We start from the raw sequence: 14443 nt of genomic DNA, 5'->3' as shown, positions 1-14443 counted from the left end.
AAAGGATCCACAAAAACGTCAATTTATGATGGAGAAAGGGAAAGCTCGAAGTCAAGGAACATTTAATGTTTCATCCATCACTTTAAATCAATCAATTGAAAGTTTGAATAAAAATAAAGAAAGCTATCTGCAGATAAATGTTTTAGTTAAATGCATTTGGCTGAAATGTTTTCTTAAAGATCTGATTGAGGTTTAGAAAAAAGTTTTATTAATATTTAATATTTCCATGGTTTCAATTTAAAAATGCTCTGAGACGCAAATGAGTAACCAAAATCAATCCATACTAAGACTGGTTTGTGTAATATTCAAAATGGCTCTAAAGATTCAGGCATACTTATTTTGTAACTGAAGAGAGATGTCGTAGGCTGTTTTTCATGAAAGGCAGAAGGACTTCATGTAGAGAGGAAGTATTTTAGGGAGCAGGAGCTGCCACTGGCTAGCTATGCAACCTTGGGCAAATCATAAACCCCAAATGAAGGGTTTGGAATGGAGGATCCTTCCAGCTTTGTAATTCTGATAGTTAAATTCTAGGTCCTTTTCTGAATTATTTTCCTCCGATGACTCAGCCATTCACTCTGGTATCTGCTTTTTATAGACTTATAAGCATTTAAACTACTGCCTGGTTGGTATTAGGGCTCTGCTTAATATCATCAGGTTTTAAGAAATCTTTCTGACTGTCCTTGAGGGGCTGAGAATAAAAATGGGACACATTCCAATGAGCTCATTAGATTAGCTTTAAATTTATTATGTCAGCGTTTCCCCTGGTGGTAAATACCAACTTTTCAAGGATGTTTGGAAGATCATTAATAGAGGTAAAATACCTGAGTAAGTGCACTATTAGCACTAAAATCACAGGTGAGCACATAGAAGATGTTAAAGAAGATTTAAAAAAAAAAAAAAAAAGGAAGCCATATGACCCCCTCTTTTACTAAAGGTATTATCTTTGCTGATTACTAGCTCTGCCAGTAAAGAAATCACAGGACCCTACAGGGAGTGATCAGGGAAAATGCACCATAGCCTCTGATTTACCCCCACAGTCCCATCTCCTCCAGTAATACCAGGGCCGACCAACACCAAGACCTTGAGAAGTTTTCTCGATGTCTTTGGGAATCTGGGATCATAGAGACATTAAAACCAAACTGTCAGTGAAAGAGATTTAGGAGGTTAACTGTCTTTGGTCATGCCTCAAGTCTCAGTTCTGCCACTAACTGCCTGTGTGACCCTGGGCAAGTTATGGCACCTGGGTGTTTCCGTTTCCTGCTCTGTAAAGTAGGTGAGATGCGTTAGGCTGAACTACATGAAATCACCCGTACCTGGCATTGTGACCTATAAAAATGGCAATTTCATACTGTTCAACCTGAATACAGAACCAATACCCTAAGGCTGATGAGAGGATTCAGTGCGTTAACACGTGAAGTGATTAAAACAGCATTTGGGGGAGTTCCCGTCATGGCGCAGTGGTTAATGAATCCAACTAGGAACCATGAGGTTGCGGGTTTGGTCCCTGCCCTTGCTCAGTGGGTTAAGGATCCAGCATTGTCGTGAGCTGTGGTGTAGGTTGCAGACGTGGCTCGGATCCCACATTGCTGTGGCTCTGGCATAGGCCGGCAGTTACAGCTCCGATTCGACCCCTGGCCTGGGAACCTCCATATGCCGCAGGAGCGGCCCAAGAAATAGCAAAAAGACAAAAAAAACCCCCCCAAAAACCAAAAAAACCAACAGCATTTGGCATCTAGAAAATGCTCCCTAAATGTTAGCTGCTATCATTTTACCTTTTCAGAAGTTCTTCAAGGTCCTTTGAATGAAACAGAATGATAAAGATGAATTTTTTTTTTTTTTTCCCCAAATCAGGACTCAGATACTACACTGTTAGGAACTAGCTGTCTAATGGACAAGCTATGGAAATCATAGAATCTCAGAAAAGAACCAGAATCTAAAGTAAAAAAAAAAGTGTAACATGAATTTGATATTCATTGACAAAAACCTGTTAGGAAGTTTTGACATTTGTTTTAAATCAAAGCATACTGATGGTAAAAGGTAGCACAACATAGGGTTAAAGATTTATGTAAAAAAAAGTTTTATTAAAATTTAATATTAATATAATCAATAAGGTTATTAAACATATGTAAATGAGGCATGATTTACTCAAATGGATGCTTAATATTTTTTAGGTGTAGGTGTAGCTGAGAATTGGAGATTTCATTGTAGAAAGATAATCACGTCTGTATTATCATATATTATCACACTTTGTAATTATCTGGTGAAGAGCTGCTGCATCAGACTGTAAAGACAGAGGATGGGGGCAAAATTCACTAGTGACACAGGGTACAAATCCAAAGAAGGCTCACTGGGGAGAATTCTAGGAAAAGAATTTGCAAAATATATGCAGTCTCTGAAGCTCTTATGTTATAAAAAAGGGAGCTGGGGCTTAGAGTAGTTGGATGTACCATATGTAGGGCTCCCACAGAAGGCTGCTGCCCTGAAGTCACTTTACAGATTCACAGGAAAACTGGAAGTAGGGAGAAGAGCAGCTGACAACCCAGTACTAAGGGAAGCCAGGCAGGGAAATGGACTGCTCCAAAGAGGAGTGTCAGGAACTCAGGCAGCAGTGCTCAGGAAAGCTGATACAACTATGGAGTATCAGCTGGAGACCCAGAAGCCCTTCCAGCAGCTCAGTTCCGGCCCACTAGCACAGGGCCAGGCTAGATGACACAGGGGGAGTGGACAGCATGCGGGGCTCCCTAGCAGTTGAAAAGGTTTGTTTCTTCTCATACATGACGTCACTCTGTTTAAAATGAAAGAGTTCTCAGAATTGCCATAAACAGCCACCCAGGATAAGCATCATTTGTGGTGGTGGTGATGTCACACCCACTGGTGCTTTTAGCCAAGCTCTCAGGGTAACCGCACGCAGCACAGGCAGACCCTCTGGTGTAACTGAGAGAACACACCACTAGCATGTTTCCTTCTACTGAATGGCATTTAGAGAAACAAAAAAAAAAAAGTCACATTTGTTAATCAAACCATAATCTTTAGTCCAATAATATAGGTATGTCATTTGCATACACATTCATCTCTGTAAGATAAGTTCACTTGAAGAAAAGAAATAAAGGGACTTAATAACAGAGACATTATACCTGCTTTGATTTTCACCTGCTCGACAATTTGTGAAATCTGTTCTCTAATCAGCTATGGGCATTCATTTCATTTCTAGTGGCGAAGAAAATGGTTATATTTAATAAATTCTGGGGAGTTCCCTGGTGGCATAATGGTTAAGTATCTGGCATTGTCACTGCTGTGGCTCAGGTCACTGCTGTGGCTCAGGTTCAATCCTTGGTCTGGGAACATCCATATGCCACTGGGGGGGTGGTAGCCAAAAACATGTGAATAACTAAGTAAATAAATTCTGACTTCAACCACAGATTCTTCATGATAAAGTAGCTTGCTGAGTGTAGTCAGTGCACCAAGTTTTTGTTTAAATGCTAATTCAATTCTATTCCATTCTAAAGCCTCTTGCATTTAATTTGGCATGAGGCCCTTGTCCAAGGATTTATATTTGTGCAACCATTTCAGGTATTAAAACAGGCAGTGCTTTATGTACACCTTACAGATTTAATAACAAGTTAACAGACGATTAAAATCCATCTTTTAAAATTCCCTACCTAAAACAATGACTGGGGGGGAAAAAAGGCCTATAATCTCCAGAACTCTAAAAGATTTTCCTCCTTTAAAAAAAAAAAGAATTTCTAACCAGTGGCCAACAGGAACAGTGCTAAATCCAGATCCCAACATTCCTGTCCTAATGAGAGGCAATAAATCACAGAGTGGTGATCATAAAATCTGAGGTGGAAAACTTGGGTTCAAACCTGGCTCTGCCACTGACTGGCCATATGTGAGCCTGAAAAAGGTAAGCTCCCTGGAGCTCAGTATCTTCACTGGTCAAATGTGGGCCTGGACTAGATGAACTCTCATGTCTCATCAGATTTTGACGGTTCATGATTCTAATAGCTATTTGAGTATCTTGCTGTTGGTTAGCCTCATTATTCAGTATTTAATGAAAGCACTGAATGTGCTTATGGTTTTGCAATATTTTGGCTGTGTCTGTAATTTCAGTGTTCTTTTTTCTATTATCCACAAAAAATACTTCCATATCTTATACAAAAATTCACAGTAGGCAACCTGAAGTATTTATCGAACACGTGAATAAGGGGGGGGGAACTTCAGATAAATAAATTCATACTATTTATGGACACAAGATAGAATATCATCATGGGAGAAATAATATTTATTTCCAAGAAATAAAGACTAACCACCAGATGCCGAAGAACAGTTTATATGTTAACATCTGTATTATCTGCCTTAGGATTTTTTTTAAAAAACCTGTCAAAGTATTAAGCATTTTGATTCAGACTAAGGTTTGAAAATGGAAAAGCTTAAATGTTGAGATCTAAGTTAGGTAGATATCACAATATCTATATAGCGTTCAGCAGTGACTATGCTTTATAGTACTTACCCGGAAGGTTGTGCCACTTGTTCACTGCGAAGAGCCTGTTGGCAGTGACTGTGATCACGGCAGGAATTGCCAACCCAGGCTGGGTGTTGGCCGCCACGTGAGTGACAGGGGAGTTGGAGGGGAACTTTAGAACCATGATAACGTCCTGCTGAGCTTGGTCTGTGAACATCAATGGACTCTGCAGGAGGAGATACTGTTGAGTGGGCAAGACAAGATCCAAATATACAAGAAGGAAAAGACAGGAAAGACAAGAAAGAAAGAGGGTGCAGGAAAAGAAGAGGAAGACCATGTTAACACAAGGTGCAAGTGAGAGCATGGTGAGCAGAAAGACTTGTAGAAACAGCACTAAGGACCAGTTGGTTTTTCATGTGCGTCATTAGCCTGAATTTCTCGATGACTGAAGTCAAAATACATGAACAGAAACACTAAAAATCCATCAATTTTATTAAGTCCCTTCCCCACCCCATTCCCATGAAGAACAAAATAAATGACTTGATTTAGAGTCTAAATAGGCCAAGTATTGGAGATTGTGTTAAAGCATTTCAATTGCTATTCTGGGTCAAGTACAAAAGAAAAAAATAAAAGGATGGGAGTAAGCGGTAGGCACAAAATCCAGCTGAGGTCATTTTCAAAGATCATCAAAAGTTGTGTTGAGTTAGCATGAAGATTCTGACAACTAAATAAAGAGATAATTAATTAACAAATATATTTTAAAACAATAGTTGTACAGCGTGCATGCATTACCGCAGAGAAATAATTTATGAATGTAATACACAAACTTAATTATAAAGGTGTTCCAAAGCAATGCAAAATTAAGTGTACTTGTAAAAACAATATATTTATATAGTGTATCAGGTCATAAACACTGCCCTATTATAATGCAAATGCCACTGCTTTCTGTGGGGCTAAGGATAAAGAGAAATACCTATAGCTAGATGCCCCTCCTTCCTCTTGGTAAAGAAACTAAAGCTCTCGACTTTTGATTTCTCCTTTGAAAAGCAAAGAGTAATTGAAAATGTTAAGCAAAACACTGTCTGTTCTAATAACCAGCAACAAAGTAAATCTGGAGGACTATGAAGGATTTAGAACATTCCTATAAACCATATGTCATAATCCAAGACATATAGAACAGCACTGATTTACTGGCTTTATTTATACCATGCAGGAGTATGCTATCATACAGTAATTGCACAGTGCATTTTCAGCAATTCTCCTCTACCATGTCTATTTTCTAATAGCTGATTAGTATCATTCAGAATTGAAACCCTTTGATGAAGTGCTTCTGGCTGCTTTCCTATGGCCATATTTCAAAACACCAGGTATATGTGAATGCAGAGGCACATATATTTAACACGTATTTATTCAGAACGGCTAATAAAAAATTAAATACATTTGCATTTTTATTATCAGTCCTTTTAAAAAAGTTATTAAGAGTACTTAGAAAAACATATTGCACTAAGAATTCCTATTTGCACTCTTTGCATAAAGGTGTAAATAAAGGCAACTAATAAGCTACCCAGACACCCTTCTGAGCAAGTGGCTAAAAGCCAATCAATATTATGAGTTAATCCTCCCTGGATGCTCATTCAATTAAAGGTGTCAGTAATGCCTCATCTGATGTGGCCTCAATTAAATCCAACTATCTGATGGTGTGAAAACACAGGGGGATACAGCAACAGCAGCAAAACCAGACAAATAGGCAGCCTTCGTGTGCCTGCTAATTACTACACCTGGTGTATATTATGGCTCATGCACTTAACGCGGCACGAGGTGGCTTTAATTTCTGCTACATTTGTGCGTGCAAGTCTGCGTGTGTGGGGGGGCACAGTGATAGTTGATGGGGAAACTCATCTGAATGGTGGTAAAAACAATTAATAAACATTTGGGTCTTAGATTTTTAAAGCCTCTGATATCAGTATGTAATCTCTGTCTTACAAAGAACCTCTAATGCAGCTTTATGATATGCTGTAAAACTGGGTAAAAATGAGAACAATGAGCCAACAACAAACAGAATATCCTATATGCTAGCTTTGAAGAAGTCCTGGGAAAAGGACGTGAACGTCATTTCAGAATGCCAAGCCTTATTTTTCAATTGCGTAGGTTTTTAAAAAAATAATATTTACTAAAGTCAATTTATAAACTCTGAGAAAGTCGGAGTACAACATACATCATGAAATCTCACTGAAAGGAAGTTGATACATATTTTTTAACTTAACAGCTCCTATTGTAAATACAATTAGGCTCAAATTGAATAATTCCAATGTTTACGCCCTTAAAAAAACACAGAAAAATCTCTAACGTATAGGAAGAATGTCTTGTTTACATAGTGACTCTAGTGGGCCAACTCAGCCCTTTTCCACAGCAAACTGCAGGCATCATATCCCGAGCCGTCGCTGCAGCTTTAGGACAAGCTGTGCCTCCGGCTGTTCCCTGCACTTCATCCTGACTGGAGCGCCCAGTGCACACAAGTAGCAGGAAACTCTTCAGGGAGCTCTAGCCTACCCTTGGCTAATTAGTATGGAAAAGGAGCACCAGAAATAAGAAAAAGCCCAGCCCGGCATACTGGGCCAGTCTAGATTGATAGCAACAACTACGGATGAGCAGGACAACTGGCCAAACAGGGGGAAGAGAAAAAAACCCTCGTCCAGTCCTGGGTGCCTCTGAGAATCCAGTCAGAGGTGGAAGGAGGAAACTGCTGGCCAGATGTTGTTCAGTTTTCCCAGATTAAGCATACACTTGTTGACAGCTCTGGTTTCTTCCTGACATACCTTTCTTTCCCACCCACATGTGTGCGAAGAGGGCAAACAGTTTGCACCCATTGGAAAGGTGTTCAGGTATTCGATTCAGAGGATAAAGATGATGGGAAAGATGGCCTCTGTCCTCAAATGAGCATGTGCCTTCCCCGCCCTGCCACCCGAGGGACAGTCCAGCCGATCTGCCTCGGTGAACCAATAATCCTTTTGCCACGGAGAGAGGCTTGGCAGTAGGAACTCCCTCTTGGCCCCGGTGACCACAGCTGTGCAGTGACCCAGGTAGAAAGTCAATGGAGCAGTGGAGGTGCTTCCATTAGCCAGCACCACAACAGCCTGCACCTCATTGACAAGCTATTACTAAAACTAATTCCAAACCCCAAACATAAATCATTCCCACTATTTCTACGGCATTATCTTCCATTGTTCTTCTTGCTAAATGTTTGCTGTTTCGTGTAGTCTTTTCACTAACGCTCCCCTTTATGTTCATTTAAATCTGATTTCACAAGCTTAAAAGTCCATAGGGGAGAAGGTGATGCAAATAAACACTAGTTTATTATAATGGTCAATTCATATAATTAGAGAAAGAAGGGAGAAAACACTTGGAAGAAGAAAGAAGACAAAGAGAGCAAGAGACACAAAGAAGGAAAGATGGGATGAGAAAGGGAGCCAAAGGCAGTAAGGACCACATCTGTATCTTTGGCCCTCCTGCTGCTACTCTCCTGCCCAGCATCTAACAAAATTCTACCACTCCAAGCCACAATATGGAATTGGAATCTATTTTAATTAATTAATTAATTTGCTTTTATCTGCTTTTTTATTTTTTCGCATGGCACATGGAAGTTCCCAGGCTAGGGGTCCCATCGGAGCTACAGCTGCCGGCCTCCACCACAGCTCAGGGCAACGCTGGATCCCCGACCCACTGAGCGAGGCCAGGGATAACCCATATCCTCACGGATATTAGTCAGATTCGTTTCTGCTGTGCCACAACAGGAACTCCTAGAATCTATTTTAAATTACTCATGACATTTGTGAAAACAGACTTTATAGTCCCTCTTTTTGATTTAAAACAGTAATGACAAACCTGTTTTATTGAGGGGCAGTTCAAGAAAACATGTAATACCTATAGCCTGTGTTTTTAAAAAAATTATTTTTATCATGCAATTCAATATTTGTTCCTATGCTGAATTTTCTTCATCATTAAAGAATTTCCCCCCTGAACTTTTCAGAACTATACAAATGGAGCAGCCACATTATTTTACAGCTCAGGTGTATTTCCTGTCCTCTGCTTCTGGGCGGGCCCCTGACTGGCTCTGACCTAGAGAAAGTGGCATAAAGGATGTCCTGTGAGTTCAAAAGCAAGCTCTGAGCAGCTCCTATCATGGACATGGCCTGAGCTAACATCTTTGATGATGAAAGAGCAGGTGGACAGAGCAGTTCTAACATCCCAGCAACCCCACAGCAGCGCGTGAGAGAACCAAGGGGAAAGACAAGAAAAGCCCCTCTATCCCTCAGAATCACAGGATGTATATAATTCACTAGTAGATACCACCAGGCTTTAGGTATATGGTATGTCACACCATCCTTTTTTCCTCCCAAATCCCTGATTCTCAGTAACAACATCCTACGTATTAGGATTACGTTGAAAATTCCCAAACTGAAAAACATACTGGGATGTTAAAAAATAAACACACTGGGAAAACTAATCCAGACAGTCACAGGATCAACTCAGAAAACTTGGCCATCCCATGCCTGGAGGCTCTGTCCTTCAGGGCGGGAACCTGACAAGGAGGGACCTTTGGGTTCTGCAACCCAAAGCATGACCTGATGAACTATCAGGGCACTGGAGCAACACTTGCCTTCCCAAAGACTCGAGGAGAGCATGTGGTGTTTGCCAGCTATTCAGAGGTTCACAAACAGTGCAGAAAAGGAACAGGTGTGACGGAAGACCGCCATCGAAGTCAAGCGTGGTCTCAGAGAGGCAGGAAGGAGGCGAGCGAGGGCAGCACTTACCGCTTGCATGGCAGAACCTCTGGGAGGATGGGGCTCTATGAGTAGTTGAGAAGGCGTCTGCCCAAAGCTTCGGATTTGAGATTCGACAGCCTGAAAGAGAGGCACGGGCAAGCGTGAAGGTTAAGAGGTGCTAATTACAAGCAATCGAACCAAAACAGTCCCCTGAAAATGTCGCTCCATACATCTGGCTTGTTTCACGATGGGAAGCAACCTTGTGTTTTCACAGTGGGGCTAAGCACCTGGCTGGCGCGCTGGGGGTGAGGTCATTCTTCAGCACCGAGGAAGCTGTTCCTACAAAGCCCTGCACCACTTTCTCATCTTGCTTGGTGATGAGAACCAGAAACCGGCTATTGCAATCAGAAATTGTCCTTCTTGGCTTCATCTCTGTTTTTGCGTATTCTTTTTTTTTCCTGCTTGCATCTTCCCTATGACTAAAGCTAATCTTTTTACAGGTATAGAGAAATCCTACTGTTGCTTTGATTCTAGGCCTCAGTTCATCCTGGGAAGTAGAAAAGAGGAGAAAAGAAACACAGCTCCTGTGAAAATGGCTTGATGCTATTACTTTCGCCATAGGAAGAGCATTGTTGTTGACAGTCTCTTTGAACCTAGGTGGCTAAATAACAAAGTAAAAGTCATTATGGTGCATCCAAGCATAAGAAACATATGTGTGTGCATCCTTTTCGAGAGGCATGGGCCCTGTGCCCTTTGCAGCACGCTCCCTACCAAAGCTCTTCCTGTTCACCTCGCACAGATGCTCTCACTTCCTGATCACCAGGGACTCCCTCATCACGGGGAACTGGTAAACGCCAGATTCAAACACTGTCTGCAATGTTTCTATTTGTTGATTTGTTGATGCCTGACTCCTCCACTAAAATACAAGATCCCTGAGAGCAAGGATCACTCTATCTTCTTCACTCTTAGATTCCCTAAATTGGGTGAATGAATAAATGTTACGGTATGTGTGAGGGGAGAGGAGGAGGTGAAGATAACATAAGGATGACTTCGCTACCCCACACAGTGAATGTTCTTAACTTCTGGCCTAAAAGAATGAAGAAAAACTTTTTGTAAGGGAATATATGTGCATCACTCTATTTTTATCCATCTCTAAGAAAATGGTTACTCATATTTTTATATGTTCTGCCGGACTATAGGCAATTAATACATCATAAACAGGGAAATATAATCATTATCCAGTATTAATTTCCTGTTTTTATTTGATGAGGATATCATTAGTAATCCTTTGCAATGACCTTGTAAGAAACAATGACAGCAGTTTATTTATTAATGCAGTCAATGATCACCAACTCTGCAGTATTAGGTGTCAAGCTTCCACCCCCGAAGAAAGTATTCTTAATATTAAAAAGCAGGTCATGCATAAAGAAAGACAAAGAAGGACACTACTTAATGATTAAAGGATCCATCCAAGGAGAGGATGTTACTATCGTGAACATATATGCCCCAAATATAGGAGCACCCAGATACATACAACAAATATTAACAGACATAAAGGAGACATTGATGAGAATACAATCATAGTAGGAGACCTAAATACCCCCCTCACATCAATGGACAGATCCTCTAGACAGAAAACCAATAAAGCAACAGAGATCCTAAAGGAAACAATAGAAAAGTTAGACTTCAATGATATCTTCAGGACACTACATCCAAAAAAAGCAGAATACACATTCTTCTCAAATGCTCATGGAACATTCTCAAGAATCGACCACATATTGGGACACAAAGCTAACCTCAATAAATTTAGGAGCATAGAAATTATCTCAAGTATCTTCTCTGACCACAATGCCATGAAATTAGAAACCAACCATGGGAAAAGGAAAGAGAAAACACCTACTATATGGAGACTAAACAACATGCTACTAAAAAACCAATGGGTCAATGAGGAAATCAAGAAGGAAATTAAAAACTACCTTGAAACAAATGATAATGAAGACACAACCTCTCAAATCTATGGGATGCTGAGAAAGCAGTGCTCAGAGGGAAATTTATAGCAATCCAGGCCTTTCTCAAAAAAGAAGAAAGATCCCAAATGACAACGTAACCCTCCACCTAAATGAATTAGAAAAAGAAGAACAAAAAGTCCTAAAGTCAGCAGAAGGAAGGAAATTATAAAGATCAAAGAAGAAATCAATAAAATAAGATTCAAAAAACAATAGAGAAAATTAATGAAACCAAGAGCTGGTTCTTTGAAAAGGTGAACAAAATTGACAAACCCCTGGCCAGACTCACTAAAAAGAGGAGAGAAAGAACCCAAATACCAAAATTATAAATGAAAAAGGAGAAATCACAATGGATACAGCAAAATACAAAAAACCATAAGAGAATACTATGAACAACTATACGGCAACAAGTTTGACAATCTGGAAGAAATGGACAATTTTCTAGAATCTTACAGCCTGCCAAAACTGAATCAAGTAGAAACAGACCAACTGAACAGACCGATCACTAGAAATGAAATTGAAGAGGTCATAAAATCACTCCCTACAAATAAAAGTCCAGGACCAGATGGCTTCACAGGTGAATTCTATCAAACATATAAAGAGGAATTGGTGCCCATCCTCCTGAAACTCTTTCAAAAGGGTGAAGAAGAAGGAACACTCCCAAAGACATTCTATGATGCCACCATCACCCTCATTCCAAAACCAGACAGAGATACCACCAAAAAAGAAAACTATCGGCCAATATCATTGATGAATATAGATGCAAAAATTCTCAACAAAATCTTAGCCAACCGAATCCAACAACATACCAAAAAAATTATACACCATGACCAGGGTGGGTTCATCCCAGGTTCACAAGGATGGTTCAACATACGCAAATCAATCACATCATACACCACATTAACAAAAAAAAAAGTCAAAAATCATATGATCATCTCAATAGACGCAGAAAAAGCATTTGACAAAGTCCAACATCCATTCATGATCAAGACCCTCGCCAAAGTGGGTATAGAGGGAACATTCCTGAATATAATCAAAGCCATTTATGATAAACCCACAGCAAATATAATCCTCAATGGGGAAAATCTGAAAGCCTTCTCACTCAAATCTGGAACAAGACAGGGATGTCCAATCTCACCACTGCTCTTCAACATAGTTTTGGAAGTCCTAGCCACAGCAATTAGACAAACAAAAGAAATAAAAGGCATCCATACAGGAAGAGAAGAGATAAAACTGTCACTGTATGCAGATGACATGATACTATACATAGAAAACCCTAAGGACTCAACCCCTAAACTACTTGAACTGATTAATAAATTCAGCAAAGTAGCAGGATATAAGATTAACATTCAGAAGTCAGTTGCATTTCTGTATACCAGCAATGAAATATTAGAAAAGGAATACAAAAATACGATACCTTTTAAAATTGCACCTCACAAAATCAAATACCTCGGAATACACCTGACCAAAGAGGTAAAGGACCTATATGCCGAGAACTATAAAACTTTAATCAAAGAAATCAAAGAAGATGTAAAGAAATGGAAAGATATTCCATGTTCATGGATTGGGAAAATCAATATTGTAAAAATGGCCATACTACCCAAAGCAATCTACAGATTCAATGCAATCCCTATCAAATTACCCATGACATTGTTCACAGAACTAGAACAAACAATCCAAACATTTATATGGAACACAAAAGACCCAGAATCGCCAAAGCAATCCTGAGAAACAAAAACCAAGCAGGAGGCATCACTCTCCCAGACTTCAAGAAATACTACAAAGCCACAGTCATCAAAACAGTGTGGTACTGGTATCAAAACAGACAGACAGACCAATGGAACAGAATAGAGAATCCGGAAATAAACCCTGACACCTATGGTCAATTAATCTTTGACAAGGGAGGCAAAAACATCAAATGGGAAAAAGAAAGTCTATTCAGCAAGCATTGCTGGGAAACCTGGACAGCTGCATGCAAAGCAATGAAACTAGAACACACCCTCACACCATGCACAAAAATAAACTCCAAATGGCTTCGAGACTTAAATATACGACAGGACACCATCAAACTCCTAGAAGAGAACATAGGCAAAACACTCTCTGACATCAACATCATGAATATTTTCTCAGGTCAGTCTCCCAAAGCAATAGAAGTTAGAGCAAAAATAAACCCATGGGACCTCATCAAACTGAAAAGCTTTTGCACAGCAAAGGAAACCAAAAAGAAAACAAAAAGACAACTTACAGAATGGGAGAAAATAGTTTCAAATGATGCAACCAACAAGGGCTTAATCTCTAGAATATATAAACAACTTATACAACCCAACAGCAAAAAAAACCAATCAATCAATGGAAAAATGGGCAAAATACCAGAACAGACATTTCTCCAAAGAAGATATACAGATGGCCAACAAACACATGAAAAAATGCTCAACATCGCTGATTATAAGAGAAATGCAAATCAAAACTACCATGAGATATCACCTCACACCAGTCAGAATGGCCATCATTAATAAATCCACAAATAACAAGTGCTGGAGGGGCTGTGGAGAAAAGGGAACCTTCCTGCACTGTTGGTGGGAATGTCAACTGGTACAGCCACTATGGAGAACAGTTTGGAGATACCTTAGAAATCTATACATAGAACTTCCATAGGACCCCGCAATCCCACTCTTGGGCATCTATCCGGACAAAACTCTACTTAAAAGAGACACATGCACCCACATGTTCATTGCAGCACTATTCACAATAGCCAGGACATGGAAACAACCCAAATGTCCATCGACAGATGATTGGATTCGGAAGATGTGGTATACATACACAATGGAATGCTACTCAGCCATAAAAAAGAATGACATAATGCCATTTGCAGCAACATGGATGGAACTAGAGACTCTCATACTGAGTGAAATGAGCCAGAAAGACAAAGACAAATACCATATGATATCCCTTATAACTGGAATCTAATATCCAGCACAAATGAACATCTCCTCAGAAAAGAAAATCATGGACTTGGAGAAAGACTTGTGGCTGCCTGATGGGAGGGGGAGGGAATGGAGGGATCAGAAGCTTGGGCTTATCAGACACAACCTAGAATAGATTTACAAGGAGATCCTGTGAATAGCATTGAGAACTATGTCTAGATATTAATGTTGCAACAGAACAAAGGGTGGGGGAAAAATGTAGTTGTAATGTATACATGTAAGGATAAC

At 39.9% G+C, this 14443-nt stretch overlaps 1 protein-coding gene across 6 annotated transcripts in view; it reads right to left on the bottom strand.

Annotated features, from left to right (window-relative positions):
- LRBA (LPS responsive beige-like anchor protein) overlaps window positions 1-14443 on the bottom strand; it is a 710221-nt gene that overhangs the window by 43777 nt on the left and 652001 nt on the right. For 4 of the 6 annotated variants that reach the window (XM_021100636.1, XM_021100637.1, XM_021100640.1 and 1 more), the window contains 2 exons: window positions 9274-9363; window positions 4511-4703 (listed from right to left, as the gene is read on the bottom strand). In XM_021100636.1, coding sequence (XP_020956295.1) covers window positions 4511-4703; window positions 9274-9363 — 283 coding nt within the window. The remainder of the gene's footprint in view (window positions 1-4510; window positions 4704-9273; window positions 9364-14443) is intronic. The other 2 variants (XM_021100638.1, XM_021100639.1) reach the window with 1 other exon arrangement.

Source organism: Sus scrofa, chromosome 8 (assembly GCF_000003025.6).
Source record: "Sus scrofa isolate TJ Tabasco breed Duroc chromosome 8, Sscrofa11.1, whole genome shotgun sequence".
NCBI lineage: Eukaryota > Metazoa > Chordata > Mammalia > Artiodactyla > Suidae > Sus > Sus scrofa.
The sequence above is the reverse complement of the archived record's forward strand: the minus strand, read 5'-3'. Positions and strand labels throughout refer to the sequence as shown.